The sequence below is a fragment of the Protomyctophum bolini genome (assembly GCF_963924005.1).
Source record: "Protomyctophum bolini genome assembly, chromosome: 9".
Taxonomy (NCBI): domain Eukaryota; kingdom Metazoa; phylum Chordata; class Actinopteri; order Myctophiformes; family Myctophidae; genus Protomyctophum; species Protomyctophum bolini.
This window is the reverse complement of record NC_137870.1, coordinates 28,841,563-28,869,218: the sequence shown is the minus strand read 5'-3', so window position 1 is coordinate 28,869,218 and position 27,656 is coordinate 28,841,563. Positions and strand designations below refer to the sequence as shown.

The window sequence follows — 27,656 nt, the reverse complement described above, 5'->3', positions numbered from 1 at the left end:
AACATTAAGGATCAAACAAGACATTGTAAGTCATGGTGATATGAAGACTATGCAGTAGCCTGGGGATGAAACCATACACAATTTATTCATTCATTTTCAAACAAATTAATTCTGCCATGTCACTCCACTTGACTGTAAATATTGTAGACCTTATGATTCTGTTGTGTTCTGTGTTCATTACACACCTAATTATACCATTGATATTGTTTACATGGAAAGAGAAGCTTCTCCCACACCGTTGTTTACAATAAGGTATTGAAATGCAAACTTTAAAGAATCTGTCCACTATCCTTAATAATTCACTATCCACACAGCACAGTAACTGTTATAACAATAGATTTTGTGAAATATGTTCCAATGTTCTTCGTGCAGTTAAATGTTAATATTGCTACTAAATGTTAAAATAGTGAATTATATAACAACTAATTCCTCACTCCTTCTTTGACATGAAATATATAAAGAACAAGCATACATACTGTACATGTGTGCGCGCACGCATGCACACACACACACACGCACACACACACACACACACACACACACACACACACACACACACACACACATCTTCTTCATGAACATTAACAGTTAAGATATATAAACACATAGCATTCTCAATTTCTACCTGTGAGATATGTCCATTGTGCTTCTGTGAACAGAGGTGTAACTTTGTAAGCACTACTCTTGATGAATAAATCTCAGGGGCATATTTGCTGCTACAGCATATGGTGTCATATTACTTTTATGCCACTAGGAGGCATACTATACCTGTCAGAGTGCAATGCCTCTTCACCAGTCATATGCCTGCCCTGAACTCAGGACAAAGTTGGGCAGACAAAGGCCTACTGCTGCAAGTAAATACTGTGACGAGAAAGAAGGCACACAGAGTTGCAAAATTCAAGTCTTAATTAAAAGCTTGCCAACAATGACAATACAGTATTGCGAAGTTGAGATCATGTTTTGTTTTGCTTCAGTTGTTCCGTTGCCATAGCTGGCTCTTCACTCAAACTTGCGCAGGTGGTTGTAGAGCGACTGTACATACGTGAAGACACACATGGGGTCTGGTTTACGACCCATAATCATCATGTCTTCCACTTCAATCAGCCGGTCACAGCTTGCCTTCACCCTGAAGCAATGTGGAGACATAATAACTTTAGGTCAGAGAAGATAAGTCGTTAACATTATGAATGTAATTGATTCATTACTGGTGATTCTGCTAACAAGACTGTAATCTTGAGTTGCCCTACAATTGAATAACACTTCTGTTAGTTTGAAAGGTTGAAAAAGAAGGAAAATATCTATATTTCTCTGAACATAACTATGTCTCTAACGACAAGAGAGTGTACTGCTGTACCACAAATTGCAGAGAGAGGACAAGGACATGCAAGTTTTACAAGTTCAAGTCTAAGTCTACGTTTAAAGTCTCTTTCTCTCTGAGACATCAACTACTAGAGACTCGTGTCTGATGCCATCAAGGTGTAAGTTGTGAAACTGCTTCACACATGATGAATGGTAGATTCACTGTGTGAATTATTTTATGATCTGATTTATGTTTATGAATCCACTTTCCAGCTGTGTGTGTGTGTGTGTGTGTGTGTGTGTGTGTGTGTGTGTGTGTGTGTGTGTGTGTGCGTGTGCGTGCGTGTGCGCGTGCGTGCGTGCGTGTGCGTGTGTTCGTGTGTGTGCGCGCCTGAGTACGTTCATGAGCATGTGTTTCATTTTTGTCTGTGTGTTAAAAGAGAGGCTCCAAGTTATTAGACACAGATCACACCCCAGGTTTAAAGACTCTGTGACATCCAAAAAAGGGGGTTAGACCTTTAAAAAAATCAATCATGCCTGCCTGCCTAACTGCCTGTCTGTCTGTCTGTCCACTCAGAGAACAGCAACACTCTGTTTAGCAACCATGGCGTTTTCAACACCATGTGGTCAGGTAAAAGGAATGTGCACAGAGATGTGGATGTGGAGAGAGATGGACAAACAGACACACACAGAGAGAGAGAGAGAGAGAGAGAGAGAGAGAGAGAGAGAGAGAGAGAGAGAGAGAGTACTCTTTGGAGAGGCATCATTCATTAGTACGTCAGACCTGGATCGCAGTACCTTACAGATTGTAGCAGGGCTACAATGGTAGGTCTGTCATCTGATTTAATCCTGCACATAGCCACTGCATGGTTTGCATGGAGAAAATACCTCTCTGATTCCATTATTATTAAAATTAATGTAATTTGCATGCAGTTGCGTGTAGTCGTGTACTGAGTTTTCACAGCGTGGCAAAATGTCCACATTTATTTGAGATCAACCAAATGTAACCTTTCATGTGGGTCTTTAAAATAATCTGTTATAGGCCTACATAAACTGTACAATTAATTCTGAGTGCTAACCCGGAGAGTCAACAAATGGTTCCATTTACACACACTTGACTTGGGTTTAAACTACTGCTGTGTTGGTACATAACAGGAAATACAGTGTCACTGCCACTTACTCTGCAGTACTAAAAGCCTGTTCAAAGTTGTGCTTGCGGTTGGCGGGAGCCATGGAGTTGTAGTCAAATTCGGTGGGGAAGAAGGAGTGGACCAGAGCGCAGAAAGCCATGCCATCATTCCAACTGGACGAGAAGTTCTGGATGTCTATGTTCTGCAGACACACAAACAGAGGGGAGACATGTGCATAGGAGTTTACAGATGAGACAGTAGTGTGTGTGTGTGTGTGTGTGTGTGTGTGTGTGTGTGTGTGTGTGTGTGTGTGTGTGTGTGTGTGTGTGTGTGTGCGCGTGTATTAACGGCTCAGTATGCAAAAGGAAACCCAGTAAAGTGTGTTAAGAAGAAAATTACTTGTAAAAAAACCTCTGTGTCTTTCTCATAATTGTAATTGACAAAACAGAGGCAGGGTGTCTGCTCTCCTCTGAGAAACAGAAGAGGGTATTGGAGAACCTGATTTGGATAGGGACACATGATCTGATGCAGGACAATGTCACTATGAGAGAAGGAGACAAGATGAGTCTGTTCCAAACCAAATACTCTCTATTCCCATACTGCCTTTGCACTTTTCTCCTCCTCTTTGATCCTGTTATTCAATATTCCTGTTTCCTCTCCTGTCATTCTGTCTTCTCTTTGCTTCTCATTTTTGCTCTCAGTCTGTTCTATGTTTTCAGAGTTATGTCATTCCAAGTCAGTCCTGAAGTAGCCCTCAGTTTCTTCTGTAATGAAATGCAACCTCTCCAGTCTCAGATGATCTCTGTCTGTCTGTCTCTCTGTCTCCATCTCTTTCTTATGTGTGTGTGTGTGTGTGTGTGTGTGTGTAAGTGTGTTTGACAGGGGTGAGTATAACGAAGGACACATGTTCTGTTCTGCCTGCCACAAGCAGCTGTAACAGGCAAACAGGAAGTGTTAATCCCCACACTCTGTGGTACCAAGAAAAAAAGGTAGGTAAGATTCCAATCACGGGCCAGCTAGGGTTTAACTCTGCTCAACTTGTCCTTATTAGTATGGATTTTAGTAGATATATTTGAACCTTTATTAATCACTGTAGGGAAATTTCAATGATATCCCATCATTACAGAAACTGGTACACACACACACACACACACACACACACACACACACACACACACACACACACACACACACACACACACACACACACACACACACACACACACACACACACACACACACACACACACACACACACACACACACACACACACACACACACACACACACACACACACACACACACACACACACACACACACACACACACACACACACACACACACACACACACACACACACACACACACACACACACACACACACACACACACACACACACACACACACACACACACACACACACACAATTACCTGGTATCCAATGGTCTTGGAACGACACCATTCCAGAAGTATCTGTTTGATGCTGCTCGCACTGGACACTCCAAAACTCTGAGAACGCTTCAGCTTGGGTTTAGAGTCCTCTGGCTTAGGACGACTGCACAGAACAAGAGTGTAGGACAAGGAGACAATGATTGCTTGCAGTGCATTATGTAATACACAGTACATAAAGTTTGAGATCCATGTTTTCTTTTAATTCTCTGTCATTCAAAAAGTACATTTGTATTTCTATTACATCTATGCTTTGCTCAAGTTTGCTGAATGTTGCACTTGATGTTATAATGTACCTTTGACTGGCTTCAGAGTCCAGTTTTTCAAAAACTAATCGACGGGCCTGCGCACCAATGTTACGTGGCAGTGTCTGTGACCTCACCAGCTCCCGCCTCCTCTCCACTCCCCGCCCAGAGTATGCATCACTGCTGATATCACTGACCCTGCAGGATGGGAAGAGAGATCACACTGTGAACAGGAAAATTGGACTGACACTGTCAATTTGGCTTAAATAGACTCTCTTTTTTTTTAATACTGTTTTTATTAGGCATTTTTTGTATATGACAACTTCAGAGTATTATTGACAATGATAATAAGTAATTCAGTTACCGGTATATAAAATGAAAAATAATAATGTCAGGTAATGTAAATTCCACATACAATACATAATAAAAAAGATACCGGTATATAAATGTGATGAACACGAAAAAACTAAAAACAGTTAAACAATGACAAATGTGAACAGCCAAACAAAACAAAGACAACAGGACAGACACTCTTGCTCTCAAACTTTTCCAACATGTTGTTGTAAATTAAGTAAATTACAGACATTCTTTTTCAAATAAGAAAAAATAAAATAATGAAAAAACACTATTTTTTTTCCTTTTCTTTCTTTCTATTGTGCTATCTATTGTGTAGGAGGGGTTAGCGTGAACCTATTGAAATATTCAATGAAGGGTTGCCATGTCTGGTAGAATCTATCTTCACTCCCTCTCAATTTAAATAGACTCTCTTTAGTCCAATAGAACTTCATGATGTGTGTAACCAGTTAATTAGTATAGTTATTCATGTGTGCATGATAAACCTTCTTTCAGTGTTTTGGTAGTATGCATATCATTTAACAGATAATAAATAACAAATTGACATTGTTATGACCTCATAGTGCACCAGTTCTTTGGTCCAGCACCAACTTAGTGTCAGCTAATTAGCTAATCATAATGCATAACTGCTCTAGATGTTCTGCTAAAGACAGACGTTATGACCTTCTTGGTGGTGATTCTACTGTAGTTAGGTACTAAAGACAGACGTTATGACCTTCTTGGTGGTGATTCTACTGCAGTTAGGTACTAAAGACAGACGTTATGACCTTCTTGGCAGGGATTCTACTGTAGTTAGGTACTAAAGACAGACGTTATGACCTTCTTGGTGGTGATTCTACTGCAGTTAGGTACTAAAGACAGACGTTATGACCTTCTTGATAGTGATTCTACTGTAGTTAGGTACTAAAGACAGACGTTATGACCTTCTTCGTAGTGATTCTACTGTAGTTAGGTACTAAAGACAGACGTTATGACCTTCTTGGTGGTGATTCTACTGCAGTTAGGTACTAAAGACAGACGTTATGACCTTCTTGGCAGGGATTCTACTGTAGTTAGGTACTAAAGACAGACGTTATGACCTTCTTGATAGTGATTCTACTGTAGTTAGGTACTAAAGACAGACGTTATGACCTTCTTGGTAGTGATTCTACTGTAGTTAGGTACTAAAGACAGACGTTATGACCTTCTTGGTGGTGATTGTACTGTAGTTATGTACTAAAGACAGACGTTATGACCTTCTTGGCAGTGATTCTACTGTAGTTAGGTACTAAAGACAGACGTTATGACCTTCTGGGCAGTGATTCTACTGTAGTTAGGTACTAAAGACAGACGTTATGACCTTCTTGGCAGTGATTCTACTGTAGTTAGGTACTGAAGGCCACGCCCCACTCACCTATCATGCTGGGGAAGCCCAGAGTAGGTCACAGACTTAGGAGGTGCAGAAAAGGCTTTGTCTGCTAAAGACAAAAGGCACAACATTCAAAAACACGACATCCATTTTGCTCTTATGGAATACCCCAAAAAAGAAAGTCCATTCTGTACATGGTCAACGCAATCCAAATGTAAGACTTGCCTTGCATTCTGGGTGATGATCCCAGAGTCCTGACTGCTGGAGTTGGAGTCCATGACTTCATAGAAGACACTTAACAATGACGAAGACAAACAAAAAGATTCAAAGTGAGGGGCATTATTATGATAGTTTAATATTTTAAAAGGTAGAAAAGGGCTTGACAAACATTATTGTGTGTGTGTGAGGGAATTATAAAATTCACCTGGCTGATTAGGACTGTCTCCTATTGGTTGAGGCTCGTTGTTGTTAGCAGTTGACTGGCTGGGAGGCGATGCCTCTGTGACAGGTGAGACCTGGGAGCCAGTAGGGCTGCTAGGTGAGTCAGGGCCCATTTCAGCTGTCTTGGTTGTAGCAGTGATAGGGAGGTGTAGCATCCGCTTTGCCATTGGAGCTGTGTGCTCATGTGGGATGTCATTGGGTGGCGAGATCTTCCCATGTACCAATGTTGAATTTTCTAAGTGACAAAAGAGATAAAGGGGAGAGTATGTTTTACATCTGCCAAGTGATGACACATTCACATTCTCTGCCGAACCAGTTTCCCGAGTTTTGGCCTAAAGGGTGGCCTAAAGGGTGGTGTGAAGTTGCCCGAACGGCCAAGGCGCCAAGAACAGTCAGAAAATGTAGGTTAAGGGTTTTTATTCTCCCCAAACGCCACCATCAACCTCCAGACAGCTACCCGTGTTAAAGCCCACAACCAACTAACCCATCTGTCCCTGCAGCCTCCCTTAAATAGGAGTGGATCCTACCACAGGACACAGAACAATTAGCAACATTTCTTCTCAATAACTATATAAATACTTCCATAAATTGTATAAAAGTAACCTAAACATACTAAAGATGTGTTACAGTTAAACAAATATAAATAAGCCTGCAAACTCAATGACCATTACTCAAAGCCTGCAAACTCAATGACCATTACTCAAAGCATAAGAAGAACACCCCTCCCCTGCACAGCACTTGGCCCCTTCCTAAGGGAAATGCCACCAGCAGTGCAGGAGAGACCATTAGCATATATATATATATATATATATAATTATTATTTTCCCGTTGTGTGACAATGACAACACTGTCACACAACGAAAATGGCTGATCACCAGCATTGAGTACCGTAGTTAAATTGAGTCCAAAATAAATTTGTATTCAGTGTGTAAATGCTAGGGATGAATTCATGTTGCTGGGTGACACAGTTGGATGATTACCTGTGATGGTAGAGTGTCCATTCTCCACTGCAGAATGTGCTGGAACCGGGTCCACTTCTGTTGGCTCCTCTCGTTCAATGCTCTGGAACACAAACACACAGACACACAAGATCAAACCAGGCAAAACGACTAGTACATACTACTTGTACTACACATTGGTTATTATCCTCTTGGGAAGGCAGCAAGTTATTTGCGGAGCCATAATATGTACTAATATGTTATGTTTGGAGCAAAGACAAAGGGATCGACCATCATGTCGTTTTGGTTTTGGTCATGAAAAACGAACCCAGATGTCTGCCTCGCTCTGAGTCATCGGTACACTTTTCAATCAGCGAATCGGACTCTCCTCCAACATGTGAATGTTTGACCCTACTTCAAATGAACAGAACCAAACACGCAAACTAACAAATAAGCATTACTCAGTTGCACGACTCAATACCATATCGGTAAAGCAGTCGACAGCCTAGTGAGTGTTATCGACACCAGAGGTCTGGGCTGTGTGTCTGTCTCCTCCTCTGATAAGGCCAGAGAAGCTTTTTATCTGACAGTTCTGTCTCACACACTCACAATCAGTGATGGGTGAACAGCCGAATTGCATTTGGAGATCTAGCCCAGGCACTTGAGCCAGAAGACAAAAATAGCAGGAGATCGAGTTATAATGTCAACATCATCAGCACATCAAGTACATGTTATGGGAATAGTGCATCTACAGTATGTGTGACCCTAACTATTTCCTGACAATCTCGCCAGCGTAAACACTGAGCAGCAATGACATTCTTTCCTGCATTCTCTCCACAACCAGCCGCATCCATTCCTAAAATCACACCATGAAGGCTCCTATCTCTAACACATGGCACAAATAGGTTGTGGGTCCATCCCTCTCCATCCACGTGACACCCTCATGGTCTAGAGGGTTGTAGATTAGACGTTAGTGGCAAAGTGTTGATGTACCCAAAACCTTTTCATGGACATATGTACAGTAGATTGCCCATGAGGCCCATATGGTGCAACGCTAATAGCCATACAAGCGGACAGGGTTTCTCAAGGTCAACAACATCATTGCAAAGGAGGTGTGTTTAGTTTTGGCCTTTAAAGAAACACAGATTAGCCTTCAAGTGTGATCTACTCTCTTGCCACCCTAATGCAGTGGTTCTCAAAGTGGGGTCCGAGGACCCCCAGGGGTCCATGGAGGGCTTCTGAATACTAGTCCCCAGCCAAATTTGTTATTGTGGCTATTTAAAAATAGAAGATATAAATTGCGTCACTGCGCTGCAAGCTTGTATGTATGCTATTTTAGATAGATGAGATGATGTATGATGATGTACGATGATAAGATCACCCCTCACTTCACACTGGTGTGATTCTTTTCACACTAGCTTTTGTTGTCTGTGTAAACACAAACATTGAAGCCAAAAGTGAGGACAGAAAAGTGAATTGTAATTGGCCGGAATGACATTTGTGATGATTTGATTGAGCATGGAATGTGATGGAATGTATGATGATGTATGATGATAAGAGCTCCCCTAACGTCACATGGGTATATAGAAAATGTGGGTTTTTTAGGGCCCCTCCTATATTCAGCTATAGTGTACAGTAGATGTTTGACCTAACACAAACATTAAATGCCATTGACAATGAATGGAGAATTTACATCGTACTGTATGTAGACGAGCGAATTGGAGGAGAGGCATGGTTTCCCACACACCCTCCCCAGAACAAACAGTAGGTGATGGCAGTGACAGGGACTACCGTAACCGTATACAAATTCGCAAATTGGCAATGAATAAACTAAAAAACTAATCATGATAACCCTGATTTATATTTAACTGAACAGTGTTGTGCATGGAAAATAGCCAATCTACAAGCTCACACACATGACGCAACGTAGGCCTATAAATCAGGCTAGGGCTATACCAGCTGTGTTCATCGTATAGGAATGTAAGTGGGGAGTGCATAAGAGACAGGAGGGCTGTGTTACTTCATAAAGGGGCTGCACATAACTGGGGGGTTGTTAAGGGAAAGAGTGGAGGAATTATTGTGGACATTATCATGTCAGAAGAGGGTTAGGGGAACCATGGGGAAGGCTGTTGCATACTGTATTCACAGCTAAATCTGGAATGTTAAGGTCACACAGACGGACCATTATTTTCATGAGATTAATTTACTTGTGTGTGTACATCCACACATCCACACATAATGATAATAAATAGTTTTTATGCAAAATACTCACCTGCGATGTTGTATATCACACCTGCACTGTGTAAATACGTTTAATTTAACATTAACTGGCCCGGACGGTTAGCTCAACCGTCTGGGCACCTAGGATGCCAAGCCAGACGGACGGCGTGCCGCAGGCTCGACTCCCGAGCCCGACGGCCTCTGCCGTGTGTCACTCCCCATCTCTCTCCCCCTTTCTTGTCTAGTTACTGTACCCTATCAATAAAGGCAAAAAACCCTGCCAAAAGAGATTATATATATTTTTTTAACATTAAAACACCTTGAGGGCCCGGGCCTATTTAATCCATTAATAAAATGTGCCCATCGTCAGCAAGCGTAGTAGGCTGTAGAGCGATGCGATCAGTTTCAGTTCAGCACTAATTTGACGGATATTATCAATCTCCGCCTCAGGCACATGACCGTGCACTTGAACTTGGCAGTGATTTACGTCATGGGCCCCGATGGTGTAACCCTGGCATCCCAATTTTTTGCATGTTTTATAGGTGAAAATTCAACATAATTCCCTAGGCCAATATGCTTAATTTATACATGTCATGTAGCTGTAGAACAGTGCCAGGCAGTTGACTCTTGTAAAAATGGACCAGTAATCTAGTACGTATATAGGGAAGGAGAAGGGGGACAGAGGGAGGAGGTAGCCAGATGGAAGGTAGGAAGGAGAAGGGGGACAGAGGGAGGAGGTAGCCAGATGGAAGGTAGGAAGGAGAAGGGGGACAGAGGGAGGAGGTAGCCAGATGGAAGGTAGGAAGGAGAAGGGGGACAGAGGGAGGAGGTAGCCAGATGGAAGGTAGGAAGGAGAAGGGGGACAGAGGGAGGAGGTAGCCAGATGGAAGGTAGGAAGGAGAAGGGGGACAGAGGGAGGAGGTAGCCAGATGGAAGGTAGGAAGGAGAAGGGGGACAGAGGGAGGAGGTAGCCAGATGGAAGGTAGGAAGGAGAAGGGGGACAGAGGGAGGAGGTAGCCAGATGGAAGGTAGGAAGGAGAAGGGGGACAGAGGGAGGAGGTAGCCAGATGGAAGGTAGGAAGGAGAAGGGGGACAGAGGGAGGAGGTAGCCAGATGGAAGGTAGGAAGGAGAAGGGGGACAGAGGGAGGAGGTAGCCAGATGGAAACAGCTGACTGTCCCACTGGGGCAGGGAGACAACCACAATGATGCGGATGAGCTTTTTTGTCACCCGAATCCGCGTGTGCATATTTATAACCTGCCCGTTATCCGACCGCATTAATTAACGAGAAATGCACTCTGTCAAGGTGCCAACTTGCGCCTTGCACACAAGTAGGCCATATATGGCCTACTTGTGCGCAATCAGAGCATGCATGTACTACTACTAACTAATGTCTATTACAACTGCTGTTCTAAATCTTTTAGACCCGTTATTGACCTTATACCAACCCTGAAATGTAGGCCTACCTTATCTGCTTGCGCAAGTAATTATGTCACCATCAACAGCCAATTAGGGACCACCGAGGACAGGCCTACATACCATACCTACGCAGCCGACCACAGTACTTCCGTGCCCTGCTTGCGCAAGTAATTATTCCAATTCATCAATTTTAATTGCGAGATTTTGCCAAGATTTTGTGCATCCGCCAAATCCGCCATCCGCAGGTCTCTAAACCACAAAGCTTCCGACAGCTTAGCGGCACGGATCATCTAAAGTCCATCATAGGTCAGATAGGGAAACATGAGACCGGGGCGACTGAGGTTTCAAACTTCATGCTGAGATCTAATTCCCCTGGCAGAACACACAGCTTATCAGTTACATGGCACCTCCAGTGCCAAACAATGTCTTGTCTGGAAACACATATCTGCACGCCCCCTGATTCTTTTACACACATGCGTGCATCAGCCACACACGTGTGTGACAAGTTGTGTGTTGACGTGCACGTTGCCTACTGATATTGAACTGGCCAAAAGTATATTCACTGAATCAAGATGCCATACAAAGAATACATGCAATGGAATGCTGTAACACATTATTACAAATCAAGCTGTGTTTATTGCTTAATCCTCATTGTTCTCCATAAAGTCAACCAGACTGTATTAGAAGAGAGAGGATACATGGCTCAGCTGTTTTTAGCCTTGACCAGCTGCATATTGTCAGTCGGGCAGAAACCTTCATTGTATCTGTCCATATTTACAGTTTTTCCATAAATGGCACGGCTACAGTAGGCCTATGTTATACTTTATACGTTATTACAGCAAACAAGCCCAAAATAGGGTTGAAAGTGGTTAAGTCTGACTGTAGGCTTATGTGAAAAGTATGAGTTTGTGACAAAATAATCATTGGATCCAGTTGAATTATTTTTTCCATTTCCTGATAATGTGCACACACATGCATGCATGCACGCACACACGCATGCATACGCACGCACGGTGCATCATAATTTAGTAACGTTCAAGCAGACAAAAGCTCCCCTCTCTTTTTCCAGGAACAACAAATCCCTCAGTCTCTGAATGTGCGTCATTGCATCATCGCAGGGAAACTATAAAATATTTGGAGGACACAGACTAGAAAATGTGGAAAAGCCCTGCAGTAAGACAGAGAGGGAAACAGTTATTATGTGCAATTTACTTTCTTTCAACCTTGGCACTATTCTAACCTTATTTCCATCATGCTAAATGGTTTTGTTCAAAGATGTGCCACTTTAAACGTTGAGTTTCAACTTTCAACATGTTGAACCATTCTGTGCAGCATTATATCTGATGGGGCTAATCAAGACAAACCATATAAAGAGGTTAAAACACAGCATACAGCTGCAGCTCAACACAAAAAGATAGGACAGTATTTGATCATAACTGATCATGTGATGCAACGACTAGGAATATCCGGCCCGGGTTGTAAAAACAAAACAGACCTTCCAAAGTCAACAAAACAGTAGCAATGGGAGAACAAGAATGATGCAAAGTAATTCTTATGTGACCCCTGCGTGATTTGACCTCTCTGAAGCTTTACTGACCAGCTATCCTGTTTGGCAGCATTCTAGCTCTCTCTCAATGAGCCCTTAGATGAGCCAGACATCTGTGTACCAACCAAAAGAGACACCCAGAGTCCTGCTTTCACAGCAAGGAGAGAGGAGGGCATCAGTATTTGCAGTGTGACTGAGGTACACTATAGATTGTCTTTCATTAGTGTCAATATATCACAGTGCCAATGCCATAGCCCATATATAGGTTGTCTTACTAACTGCTGAGCCCAGCTGAATTGTACGGAATAAGACACTGCACAATCCAAAAATGGATGGAACGCCAAATCATCATACAATGATATCGTATAGCATTACATGATGCAAGTGAGTTCCTGATATGGTTCATTGGTTGGTGAATGTTTACAGACTGAGTACAGCTTCAACACTGTGGAGTTCAAGGAACAATGTGAAAGTTCTCCAGCAACCTGAGCTTTTACTCCTGGGCGACGTGCCCTGAGAGACAGACAGAGTTGCCTGTTCAAACAGGAGAGTGTGAGAGCCCTGGCTTACTGCGGTGTCCAACGGTTAGTTAGCTCGGATTGAAGGCCAGGAGGCATTGTTCAAGCTGTCACAGCCATCCTCAGCGCTGACACTTCAATAAAGGATGAGCCGGTTCTAGGAGACTGGACAGTTGGTATGTATCGAGTGGAGTGGGAAGGAGGTTAGGAGGAGCATTTCCATCCATCACAGTGAAATCCTCAGTGTTAATTTATCCATGTGTAACTCAGAGAGAGTAGCCTACCAATTGGACTCGGTCCATTTGGTTACATTTGTACACTCTTAAAGTTAAATGATCACTGAGGATTTAACTGTGTTCCTTCCTGTCTTTCTTCCATTCTTACTTCTTTCTTCGCCTTTCTTGGAATTCATACTTAACTCTCTGATTTGATCCCATCCTCTGTCCGACCTCTCCGTCTCTCAGTCTCTCTCTGCGGGGGTGACATTTGAGCTCCTGCTGGCTTTGCGCAATGGTCGAATGGAAGGCTTTAGAACAATGGAGGCATGTTGAGAGAGTTGACAGGGGGTAGGAGGGACATGCCAGTATTTGCCACTCAAATTTCGGCACAGTTGGAGTGCAAGAATGTGCGTATACGAGCGTGTGCATGTTCGTGTGTGTGTGTGTGTGTGTGTGTGTGTGTGTGTCATGCCACACAAAACACCTTTTTGCATAACTCATATTTGTGTATATGTTTACACAGTGTCACAGATACAATTTGCAAAACAAAAACTCTAATAGGGGATATAAACAGATTGTAGTCAAGATAAGTCACACTACAAACTACACTTTCTAACGACAATAACACAATAGGACTCTGTTGCAGTTCCATGCGTTGCTCAAGCCTGAAACGGGTCTCAAAGAGAACTAGTCAACGTCAGGACTCAGGAATGAGTTTTTCATCTATTCACGGAAGAGATCTGGAATTATGGGGAGAGAGAAGGGGAGTGGAAATGGTGAAACAACACTTGAATGACACTGCGTCATTGGATTGCTGAAAAATGCCAGCTCAACTTTTTTGGGTAACACGTCATGCCTGTCAAGTGTTGGCAAGGCCCATCATTTGATGCAGATTCATATCGCTGGCTTCCATTCAAAATTACTTGTGAAAGTCAACTGTATGTGACTCACCTTAAATGGGCGAGTAGCTTCAGGGTCAAGTAATTTGTTGTCGTATATTAACTTGCATGATTTGTAGGTTTGTGAGCACAGCGTGCACAAACACACACACACACACACACACACACACACACACACACACACACAAAGGTAGCATGCAGGGCCTCATGTAAGGGCTCTGCTGCTCTGTAATTTGCTCAGCCTCATATATTTCTACAGGGGATCCTTTTTGGAGGAAGCACTCACTCCAACCACCTGGTCTTCAAACACACTGACATGGCCTGCAATCTTTCTAATAAGGAATCATACTAAATACATGCCTAGACTGAGAGTTGGGGGTGAAAACTGAAAAATACCCATACCCTCCTTTGAACACGTTAGTGTTGTAATTGTAAACTCTAAGTACTGGACCCTCGTCTTGTTTTTGACAGACAGGTACAGTAGTGTGTGCCGGCTGGGTGGTGTGTGACAATCCGATTGAAGTTGATGGGGGAAAGTAGACCCTTTAAGCAGTTACCATTCCTTTAAGAGTGTGCAGCCGAGCTGTGCCCAATGCAAGGTCACATAGTGACAGAGCGATTTCTATATAGTGTCGGGGAAAAGAGAGACACGTCAGAATTCTCCAGGACCGACAAACCTCGGGCCTGTGCTTCGAGGGGCGCCCCGCTAGGTGACTGATATGATCGAATCTGATTCGTGATGTAACAGATCGTATCTGCTTTCATATGTGTCTTTGCTGTTCATATGTATATCACATGACCATTCAATTTGGGATAATTATGGGCAATCAATAAATGCCAGATCTTGTGAATCCATGATTTTAAGTGTACAGCCTGTTTATTGGACTATTAGATAACCCTCTCATAGGATGGCGCATGAAAGTATACCTTTGGTACGGCGGCAGCGGCGGTGGGCCCGGGGTATACTTCAATCGGATTGTCACACACCACCCAGCCAGCACACACTACCTGTCTGTAAAACCAGACGAGGGTTCAGTACTTAGAGTTTACAACAGTTAGTACTGAACATAACGTGTGATTGTATGTGAGGGACCAACTGCACGAGAGATGAATATTCCAGTCTTTGTCAATGTTATAGCGTGTTGAAGTTGTATACCACTACACAGCTAAATCCAGTTGAATGATTTTGCTGTGTGAGTACACAGTAAAAAACCTCAGTTTTGATTTATCAATTTACAATCTGGCAAAAATAATAAAAAACAAAGCATTCTGCTGTTGGCGCAGCTCGGAATCTGTTCTTGAGAGATTAATCAATTTGTAGCTCTGTACAGTAAATTACCACTAAAGATTTTACTGTGCACAGAGGCACATGAGAACACCCAGACATTCCAACTGCAGCAGCTCTCTTGTGGATTCACTCACATTAGGGTATGTGTACACTGTAGTGGGATTGAGAACATGTGAACGGCGTTTACATTGTGATTGGATTATCAGCTTTCAGAGGAGTAGCAGTCTTCTTGGGCCTTGATAAGACTATATATCTCCCTCATCCCCCTTCTTTCCCTGCCTCGGGAGTCAGGGAAGTCACTCGGGAGCGGGGGGAGGTACTGTAAATTGTCTTTTTGTGTTTACCTCCCACATAAACACAACAGCCTCTTATAACAGGTCAATGTGCTGCCAATAGCATCAACTCTTAACCACTTTAACCCTGGTGGTCCATTTTAGGTAATAAAAAGAAGAAGAAAAAAAAGATCAGCTATTTTGGCTTCAGGCAGTCTAAAATAGGACCATCCAAATGAAGAAAAAATAATGAGAAGTCTGGACCAGGAATATGTACTTAATTCTCTTCTTGGTCTAACTGCCTCCCTGTCCAACGTTCCACTACGTGAGGCTGATGACAGTAGGCCAAGGGGTTCAGTCGTATTAACTTAGGCCAGATGATGGGAGGTTAAAGATTGACCAGTACAATCACAGACAAGTCTTGCCATAACTCCTTACTCGCCTCCCAACGCTCCATCAGAAATGAGGTTTGCATGAGGTTTGCGTGATGGAGCCAAGCATCTATCTCATCAACATCACTGCCCTCCCAGCAGTCAGCACCATGCATTCCTCAGGAGATCCTAGTTCTTCTTACCCAGCCATGCAATAGTTACCAGACACCAACTGGAGAACACATCATCATCCTCTCCACCACCACCATCGTACTAAGCGGCCCATGTACCCACGTCATTCCCTGGATCCTCTTTATTCCTGGCTCTGCCTTGCCCCTCAGGCCTCAGAACCACATAAACAAACACATAAAACAAGGGGAAACCACACACGGCAGAAGCAGAACGCTGCGTTAACCTGAGAGGCTCGATTCTGACCTTCACCGAGAAGAGAGGAAAGGATAGAGGGAGAAGGAGCCTTAAGAGCCTGCGGTCTCCATGCACGGCATGCAGTGCCTCTTTTTTAGCTAGTGGGATAAATACGACACCATATTTGGAGCAAATACCAAAACACTGCCTCTATGATCTCAGCTTCATACTCCAAGATTCATACTCCAGCACAAATTAAAATAAAAAAAGAACACAAAATAAACACCACAAAACCAACACTGTTAACATATTTTCGTTGTCAAAAATGGTTAAAACATTGTTTTAAAACATTTGAATCACAGCAAGTTAAAGTGGTTAAGAAGGTGATCAGGGATGCAAACTATTAGAGTTTAACCGTCCTTGAGTACTTAATTGTCATTCAGATGTTCTTAGTTGGGTTTTGCAATGACTAAAAGACCTACATTTGTCTGAGGGGGCATCAAGGTGAGCTCTCCCACTGGCCAGTTAGTTATTAACTTGGTTCCATGGAGATGATGACGGGAACAGGGCCTATTGTCTGGAAGTCATTAGAGAGAGCCAGGGGTAGCCTGGGAGTGGCCACATACCTCACTGAACACCCCTCTACGCGCGCGCGCGCACACACACACACACACACACACACACACACACACACACACACACACACACACACACACACACACACACACACACACACACACACACACACACACACACACACACACACACACACACACACACACACACACACACACACACACACACACACACACACACACACACACACACACACACACACACACACACACACACACACACACACACACACACACACACACACACACACACACACACACAGAGACCACTGACCTCTCTGAACTTCCCTACAACTGTTGCCTACTTTTTCCTCTCTCTCTCTCTCTCTCTCTCTCTCTCTCTCTCTCCCCTTCTCATGCCTGTATTAATAGCCATGCTGGGGGCCTGTGCCAGGAATATAGCTTGACAGAAGTGGTCTTGGGGGAAAGGTAGGGGAGGTGGGGGGGACGTGTTGTGTGGGTATGAGCTAGGGAACTGAGGTGATAGGAGAGAAAGAGGGTTGCGACCAGCGCTGCAGGGACACGGGAGGGATAGATTGAAGGAGAGGGTCAGAGAGAAAGGGAGGGAGACCGAGGAGAATGCGAGGGCAACTGGAGTACTATGCTGGCAGCAGGGTTTGGGTACACACTGAGATTAGGAGTTTTATTTCATTGTGTGAGAGAGATGCCGGCACAGCGCTGGCAGCACTGAGGGAGTCTCCATGGCCGGCGTGGAAATGTCAAATGTCCTTGTCATGGAGATAAACAACATTCACTGGCCAGCCTCTCTCTCTGTCTGTCTGTCTGTCTGTCTGTCTGTCTGTCTGTCTCTCTCTCTCTCTCTCTCTCTCTCTATCTGTGTTCTCTTTCTGTCTCCACTCTCTCATACAGACATAAAAATGTGCAAACCTCAAAGAGTGACTCTTTAGTCTCTCCATCCATTCCACATGACTTCTCTCCAACATCCAGTGACGAATTTGAAAAGTCAAGTGTAATGGAAACTTGTCGGCCTACATAATACACAAGCAAATAGCAGGGGAAAGACCATTATTTAGTAAATAATTCATTACAGTTAGTATGAGGTATGTGGCAACAACATAACATTGATGAGGTCATGCCTATAGGTACATACCATACCATGCTGTGGATGATTACAAGAAAGTATAACTTGCAGTACTGTTGTATTGAACCAACTGTGGACCTTTTAACCACTTTCAACCCAGTGTCCCTATTTTGGGCATGTCAATGTGTGACATAATATAGAAGAGCGTATAGGGCTTAAGTGGTTAAGTATGGGTGACACTTGTTGGAATAACAAACTGAAAGCTGGCAGTGTTTGAACAATCATCTAAGCTACACTGGATCACGTTGTTGTATTTTAGATGGATTCAAAGGGCATGGGGTCATACAAGCCTCACTTTCAACCAAACACAACATGGTCAGAAACTCAACAGCACAACAGAACAGACATGAGGTCATGCCAAATTATGACCAAAAAGTTGTTATCTTACCATATCAGTGACTGAAACACTAGCTAGCTAGATAATCACGTAATATTACCAGGAAAGCAATCTCTCTATCAACATCAATAAAATAAATCAGTACCACATTTGGTGTAAGCACTCCTCTTACATAACCTGTTAGCATTCTGTACATTGTAAATTGCTTCATCTATATACTGCATGTGCCAGCGGTCTTATTATCGCTATTTAGTCTGGACCAGGTTCAGTACAATGAGATCACTATTGCACTCACTATACACAATCTATCTATCCATCAGCCTATACATAGACTGTTATTAAACTAAGCACCGAGAAAAAGATAAATGATGTGGCCTGTTTGCTATTATCCAATCTGAGAACCCATCGTCAACAAATAAAGGAAAAACAGCGCTCTTTTTCTTTGAATTTGGTTGTCTGTCTCGAAAGAGACTAGCTATTATTTACCCTGGATAACATGTTCTTGTACAGTCAAACTGCCGCACACTATGGCTATACGGAAAGAATATGAGATTATTTTACAGGTGAGCTGCTAGTGTGTGGTTCTTCTTTTTTTAATAATCTAAATCTGCAAAGTAACTACAGTTTTAAAATAACTGTAGTGATGTGAAAAGTACAATAATCGAGATGTAGTAGAGGAGTACTAGTATAAAAGATCGAAACATTTAAGTACAGTAAAGATACTTTGAAATTGTACAGTAATGCTTACCTACATTCCACCACTGTTTGTGTGTGTTTGCTCACATTGACAGTGGTCATTCTGCTTCAATGCCATCAGATAACGTATTACGCACTAGTCTGACAAGTGATATTTCTGTGAGTCGGTACTGTAGATAAAAGCTGGATAACCTTGTGACCTGGCCACTGTTATCTGCTCTGTTTATCTCCTAATGAAGCGCAGAGCATCACAGGAATTTACTGCGCCTAATAGACTGAGGCCAGGAGTCCGCTGAGATGCAGGAGTGGTGTGGCGAAGGAATGTCTATGTAAGATGGACACAGAATGGGTGAGTCATCCTGTCAACCTTGTATTTCCATATATGGTATTTTTATGTTTTTTTTAAGATTTTTTCTTTTTTATATTATGATTGGCCTATTATACATTTTGTAAATATATGATAAACCTCATGTTCAAAACACTTTCAGGATTCAATTTTTTTTTTTTTAAGTAGCAGTTCAAACCGAGTCGCTTTGTGCCACGCTTCCAGCTTGTGGATATGCTACTGTGATGTCTTTGTGTAACGCTGTAGTATGATCAAGGATGACGTTCATTTACGAAAAAACTTAAAATCTCACACAAAAGTAGTGAAAATATCCCCTTACAAGGTCACAACACGTTGCCATTTGATGCTCGAAATAGCGACGCCAGGTTTAAAGTAGGTTAAGTGAAAAATAGGGTTGTATTTCAGTTCACATTTTTCTCAGGAAAGTGAGAGTAGTGAGGGAACAGGGCCCAAAAAGGGGAAAAAGAGAGAGGGAGAGAGAGAGAGAGAGTTGTTAAGATGTCCGTTGAGACTAGATGACAGGAGGAAAAGGCGAGAAGCAGAGGGTGTGTGAAGGGCTGGGGTGAGTGAGTCGGAGGGAGAGCGGAGGATGATGAGAGGATGAAGGCTCCTGGGGTTCTTCAGTAATCCTTCCTCTGTCCGTGTACTTCAAATGAGGCAGAGTGTCCACACAATGCCCCATTGAGACCACAGCTTTGGAGCTGTAATTGGCAACAGCAGTGTTCGTTCATGGGTTCGTGTGTGCGTCACGCGTGCGTGTGTCCGTTTGAGAGTATTCTCGGACACAGGGGTTGGAGCAACGGAGAACGAAAGCGCGATAGACTGCCTGTCTTTCTGTCTGTCTGTCTGTCTGTCTAGACAGACAGACAGACAGACAGACATTATTTTACACTGACAGTGAGTGACTCGTCACATACAATACATAATTCAGTGTTGACACTCTCAGGGTTAAATGAACACCAATAATCTTACTGTGTCATTTTGTAATTGATCACTGAGGATTTTACAGTGTAGACGCATGCCTTCATTATGCAGACCATAATATGAAGCCTGCAGGTGGTATGCTTCCTTTAGGACCTGGAAGGTCACAGTGAAGATCAAAGGCTGGGACGCTTAAGCTTTATTTATAATCCTATACGGCCCAAATTCTGTTAGTCTGCCGTCTAAAGAGCTGTATATCATTGCTGTCGGGCAGAAACCTTGTATCTCCATATTTCATCTTTTAGTATTTTCGTAAATTGAGGACCTACTTCAGCAGTTCCTAAACCTTTTTGGCCATGCACCCCCTGTTACCTCCCGACCTAGCTGACACAACCCCCACATGGAAATAAAAACTGCATAAGACATATAGAGACAAATATTTCCTACATATATGCATAATGATAAATATGAACCTGAATATGGCATATATGTATGCAGCATAGGCTATATTCTGCATAGAAGGCGCTCACGCACCACAAGGGGTGCACCCACCACAGTTTGGGAACCCCTGCCCTACTTCATCGTACAGACTGTCGCACACAAGTAGTGAAAATAGCAGCTCTACAATCTCACAACATGTTGTGAGCTTCATACAAGGTTTCCATCTGACAGCGACGATATATAACCATTGAGGAAGTGTCTGTGAGTGTGACTGAGCACAGTATGTGCCTGCACGTGCATGCGCCTGGCTGGCGCGTATCATTTGGACCTGTTAGAACAACCCACTGTGGCTTTTACAAGGCCAACTGTTCCAACTGTATCTTTCTCATCTCCCTCTGGTCAGCCTCTCTCTCCCTCTCAAAACCTTTACATGTCAAGAACCCCCATATTGATATGCATTTGTCTGTGAACCCCCATCTGAAAATACTTTGTGCCAGCTAGTGACCCTCATACAAGATTTGTGTTGAAATGTTTCAGAAATAATTTCTTTCACATTTCTTCTGAGATTCCTTTCTAGCTTGTAGCTCAGCTGTTATTATAACCTTTTTGCAGCATTCCAGGGCACCCCCTGGAACCCCCTCGAGGACCCGACATTGAGAAGCACTGATGTATATGATTATGACAGTGGTTTACTGAGCAGCAGGGAGCCTTGTGAAGATGATGACAGGGTTGTCACATCAGAGAACAGGGATTTCCATACAGATGCAACTGATCTGTACGCCAGTGTCCAAATTCAGCTATATCGTCCTCAATGAACCCCAGAACACAGTCACACACACACACACACACACACACACACACACACACACACACACACACACACACACACACACACACACACACACACGTGTGTGCACAAGTACAAAGCCACACATACGCATGATACGCACATGCATCCATGCATGTGTGCATAACCCATGCTGTAGCGTTCACACTGCACACGATAACACAACATTCATTTTCATGTACACTCACTCTGCTGTATATGATGGAAACCTTGTACGGTATGTCCAAAACCATTACCTTTCAGGAAATGGGAAAAAGGGAACCTGTCTTCCAGAAGATCCATTGCAGTGGCATCATGTTTTGAGATTGTCGTCGATCAACTATTCCTGCTAATTTTGTGTGCCACTGTGATACAACAAAGTATGAAATAATACATATTTTTAGGAGGCAAAAAAAGAAAAGAAAAGCCTAAAAAGGAGGATAGTTTCTGGCTGACAGCAATGATGACAGGCGTCCACACACGTTCTCTTCAAAGCAGTACTTTTGCGTTACATCCTGTAGATGGTATCTGATCTAATTTAAACATTAATGTGAAATGAGTTTGGCTGGGATCAGGGGGATCTCCACCAAACACAAGAACAGCCTTGTGTTGTTTACAAGTGACCTGATGATCTTACTGAAGATTACATTCCTCTTTCAGGTGCTCCGCATACTTTGGTAATGAGTGCTATATGAGTAGTGTCCATTTGCATAATGTGTGTGTGTGTGTGTGTGTGTGTGTGTGTGTGTGTGTGTGTGTGTGTGTGTGTGTGTGTGTGTGTGTGTGTGTGTGTGTGTGTGTGTGTGTGTGTGTGTGTGTGTGTGTCTCTGTCTGTGTGTAATCATGTCTACATACTGGCATGCATGTGTACAGGATGCAGTGAATGTTTTTCATGTGTTTGCATACATTTGTGTCAGTGTCTTTGTCTGCATGAGCGCACGCATGCACACACACACACACACACACACACACACACACACACACACACACACACACACACAACAATGTATATGATCTGCTAGATGTGGTCATGTGGATATATGTCTATCTATGTGGTCGTGTGTGTGCATGCTTGCGTTGTGTGTTCCAGAAAGCAGCTAACCAACACAACAAAACATGATGAGGCTGCACCAAATGACCTAAAAACGAATCGCAATATTGGAAGGATCAAAGGATGAATGGAGGCACTTATACTTTAAGAGCAGGTGGAGATTTGGTTGATATAAACAGCTTGTGACGTCCAGTCGTGTATTAGATTGTTAGTAGATGGTGATTGGGATTTTTTCACGCTGACTCTAAATAAAGACAGATGCACTAAGTTGAAACATGTTCCAGAACCTGATGACTTGTTGAATGAGAAATGAAGTCACATTCAAGGTGCTTATGATGTCACACAATCCAGTGCCACATTGTAATGCCGAAAAATAAGAAACTACTTTGTTTTTGTCCCTCTAATCCAGTGGTTTTAAACCCTTTTCATATCAAGGCACATTATTTATTCGGCATCAGAGCCACGGACCACCATTTGATGACATTTAGCCTCTCAGGCCCAAGACAATATGTTGTTGTTGTTGTTGAATAAGATTTAGTGCACAATTACATGCTGATATTGGTATCATTAGGAGAGATAACAGGCAACATAATTATTTTACATTTCTAATTCTGTAGACTTCTTGTAAATTAAGTAAAGCAGGTGTTTAATTTTTTTTATAGAACTCATGAAACGGCTTCATTTGGTTTTTCTCTTAAAGTTCTCTCCATCATTTAGCTGGAGACCACCTGGAACCCTGTCAAGGACTACTGGTGGTCCATCATTTAGCTGGGGACCACCTGGAACCCTGTCAAGGACCACTGGTGGTCCATCATTTAGCTGGGGACCACCTGGAACCCTGTCAAGGACCACTGGTGGTCCATCATTTAGCTGGGGACCACCTGGAACCCTGTCAAGGACCACTGGTGGTCCATCATTTAGCTGGGGACCACCTGGAACCCTGTCAAGGACCACTGGTGGTCCATCATTTAGCTGGGGACCACCTGGAACCCTGTCAAGGACCACTGGTGGTCCATCATTTAGCTGGGGACCACCTGGAACCCTGTCAAGGACCACTGGTGGTCCCCGGACCACTGGTTGAAAAGCACGGCATGCTCTGAGTCTAAGCAAAGATTTGGCGGCAAAGAGTCAAACAATAACTTAACCACTTACATCCTCTAGACCAGTGGTTCCCAAACACTGGCTTAGGGCCGCAGACAAATTTTTATGGTTTCCTACATTTTCGTAATTTTTTGTAATTGTAATAGTTATATCAAAACATTTTCAAAAACATTAGCAAAAAAGTTAACATGAATTCAAAACAAATTCAATTATTTTCTTCCAGTAATTTCATGAAGAAATCAAAGAAAAATCTAAGAAATTCCATAAATTCGAAAACAAATGTTTTCAATGGCTTCGCGTCGCATTTTGAGCTTGTCAATGTGTTATTTTCACTAGTTTGGGCCCTGGGCAAACTTCTCTTTTGAGTCTTGAGCTAAAAGGTTTGGGAACCACTGCTCTAGACTTAGTAAACTGGATCCAAGTTTGCTCTGTAATTGGACTATTTTTTCTCCTCTAGTCTACACCAAATCTGCTATTTCTGCTTAATGTTCGCCCCAGAATGCTGGGGCTCAAGTGCACAAGTCCATCATTAAATCATCTCTTTTACTCCATGAATTTATATATTACCAACCAAGTTCCATCTCCATGAGTGAGCTCATTATGTCACTGACTGGCCACAACAGCAGCCTAACCATAAACGGAGAACACACGCGTGTGCCCACTGCCCACTGCGCACTGCACACGCACACGCACACACACACACACACACACACACACACACACACACACACACACACACACACACACACACACACACACACACACACACACACACACACACACACACACACACACACACACACACACACACACACACACACACACACACACACACACACACACACACACACACACACACACACACACACACACACACACACACACACACACACACACACACAGTTTTCAGCTGGTATCTATAGTCTCTCTCCTTTCTAAATATTTACTTTTGATATGACAGAACAACCCCCGTCAAATGTGCCTGACATCAATGCATCATGGAGATAAAACGGCCAAGAGGTTTATTCAACTCAGCATTGTGTTGAATGATGGTCAACAACGTAGTGAATACCAAGAAGGCAGCAGAGGACTCAGGAATTAGGACACTAATGTAAACAGTTTGTTATGTGGATCAGCAAACTCCTTAACACCGGCTCCTGAACCTTAACAGCAGAACTGAGTTAAGAGGCCTCTCCTCGGACATTCCATGTGTGACAAACGAGGCAATATGTTTCCACGAGCCAGTGTCCCAAGGTAATAGTATAAATGTGTACTTTATAACACTAAAACATCCAGGCACAGTAAGAAGTCTGCTCAGTGCTGCACCATATTTAACCTGAGCAGCCAGGTTGTGATATATTATAACCCAGACCTGGTCCAATAGGAACCAGGTGTGTTCCTCATACTGTGAAAATGACTGATGATGAGAGACATGAGGCTTACTCCTTAAGTCCCCTGTCACAGGTTAGACTTATGTCAGACAAAAATCCCTTTACTAGGAATTCAGCATAGATCAGAACTATGACTTGCACATTGCATGGGTCTGGGCCTGGTGAGGGTACTGTCACATTGCATGGGTCTGGGTCTGGTGAGGGTACTGTCACATTGCATGGGTCTGGGCCTGCTGTGGGTACTGTCACATTGCATGGGTCTGGGCCTGGTGAGGGTACTGTCACATTGCATGGGTCTGGGCCTGGTGAGGGTACTGTCACATTGCATGGACAAGTCAGCAAGTTAGTATCTTCTTCTTTCAGAAGGGCATATACTCACAAAGCCAGAGCCTTCATTTCTAAAATGCTGATACATATTTGACAAAGATTCACAAACCACACTGCCACACCAGCCCTGCCTCCTACTCACATTACTGTATACTTCATAAATCTTTAAGCATCCTAATGGAGGCCTGTTGTGCAACCACAATGATAGAAAGTTAGTGCCTGGTATGACACATCACCCACAAATCTGCTGCTTTAGTAAACTGATATTCTGCTCTTTTCGGCGCTATCTCGCAACAAGTTAAATCAACAACACTGACGATGTTACTGTGAACAGTAGGTGATATGTGATGCTCATGATACGCTAACCTGCCCTGAATAAACATGTCCATCTCACATGGGATTACCCGCAAGCCATCCATAATTTACAGACACCCCAGTACTCACGTTGGCCTTGCTGGACACGGCGATGGTGGCTCGGCTGGAGAAGCGAGCGGAGGACGGGCTGCCGCTAGACGCTGTGCCCGACACCATGGAGGACACCTTGACACCTGCGGTGGGACTGCGGGGGGGAGATGACGGAGAGTGGGCGGGTGGGGACGAAGGGCTCGGCGGCTGGCTGTGGACCGTCTGGCTCTGGCCTCCCTGGATCTGGGCCTGGGACTGAAGCTGGCTCTGGATGTCGAGATGGCTGTGGTCGTGGCTGTGCGTGTGGGCCTCCCCCCTACCGTGAACGACCTCCCCTGCGTCCAAGTGGCTCGGCTGGACCTCGCCGTGATGGTTGTTGTGATTTGGAGTGTGGTTACAGTTATTTGGACTGTAGTGGTGGTTGTTGTTGTTGAGCAGGACGCTGCGGTCGCACGCCATCCCCGCCAGGAGCTCCACCTGCCGGGTCAGAGCCTCCAGCTGCCCCCGGAGCTGCCTGTTCTCCTGTTGGAGCTGGGCCACGGCGCAGCCCAGCGGGCCACTCAGGTTCACCGTCTCCTCCAGCCGGCGCTCCATGCCCAGCTTGAACACGCTCACGTCCACGTGGACCTCTCGGATGGCGTCCCGGACAGTGTTCTCGTAACGGGCCAGGGCCGCGCACACCGTCTCCCCCTCCGGGGAGGAGGCGGTGGGTGAGTGCGGCGGAGACAGGTCTCCTCCTATCTCAGTCAGTGAAACCACTTCCATTATTCCTGCGGTGGTGGTCGGTGACTCACTGGAGCAGTGTGTGGGGAGTCTGGGGACAGGGATGTCTCTGTGAGTTAAACGCAGAGTATGTGAGTTACTTAGTGGAGGGGCAGTGGACAAATTCTGCAACCAGGTTAGTTGTTCTGTGTGGGTCAGCTGGAGGGGGGTTGGCCAACAGGGTGCAGGGCAAAGGTTTAAGAGGAGCAAATGTCTGCTCTCTCCCCACTCTGTGATCTCTGTCCTTGTTGTGGTCTGGTCTAGTCTGCGTGCCCTCAGACAGCTGTCAGTCCACTCCGAGGCGAACGCACTGTAGGGTCAGGGAAGGGCATGGGTCTGGTTCTGAAGGTATTCCCCCGTCTTCTCTCTGAATCCTATGTCAGTCAAGCGACTCCACACACAGGTATGTGACTTGACATATCTATCTTCGGCTGGTGAGCAGCAGTCAAACCCCGTCATGAAAAGCCATTCGAGGTCGTCAAGAATCCTGCACAAATCAAAACAGGTTATGTTATTAATTACCCAGTACAGTGGAGTTGATGGATTCACAGTTTGTCAATGAGTTGGTGAATGACTTAAGAATCTGAAAGCGAACATGGACAACAGCACAAGCAGCGATTCCCAACCCAGTTCGAAAGACACTTCTAATAAGCTGTTACACTGTTACACTGTATTGTAAAGATATTTTAGTAGGAGAGGAAAAAGGAACAGCACATGTTTCATAATGGCAACAAAACAAACCAGTGAGGTAATCCTCACACACAGCTGCGTGACTGATGTGTGCCTAAAATGTAGTTTGAGTGTGTGTATCCTACAATATGTTTGAGTACGATCGCAGTAATCCATACCTCAGTTCAGCTCTCCTGGTCCGGTCCTCCCTGTGGGAATGTGTGTGTGTGTGTGTGTGTGTGTGTGTGTGTGTGTGTGTGTGCTTGCTCGCTCTGCACTGCCTGCTGAGACTCCTGTTTAAACTGTCTCCTACCCTCAGGTTG

The 27,656-nt window shown here is 43.9% G+C and overlaps 1 protein-coding gene across 1 annotated transcript; it reads right to left on the bottom strand.

Annotated features, from left to right (window-relative positions):
- Positions 1 to 66: 66 nt before the first annotated feature.
- On the bottom strand, positions 67 to 27,656 carry smtnl (smoothelin, like). Its single transcript, XM_080771932.1, has 10 exons — positions 27,513 to 27,656; positions 25,942 to 27,151; positions 7,250 to 7,331; positions 6,253 to 6,504; positions 6,054 to 6,122; positions 5,874 to 5,937; positions 4,178 to 4,324; positions 3,864 to 3,987; positions 2,480 to 2,631; positions 67 to 1,126 (listed from the first exon to the last, which is right to left on the bottom strand). Exons 2-10 carry the CDS (start codon positions 26,665 to 26,667, stop codon positions 1,000 to 1,002), a joined length of 1,743 nt encoding a protein of 580 aa, XP_080628058.1. The 5' UTR covers positions 26,668 to 27,151; positions 27,513 to 27,656; the 3' UTR covers positions 67 to 999.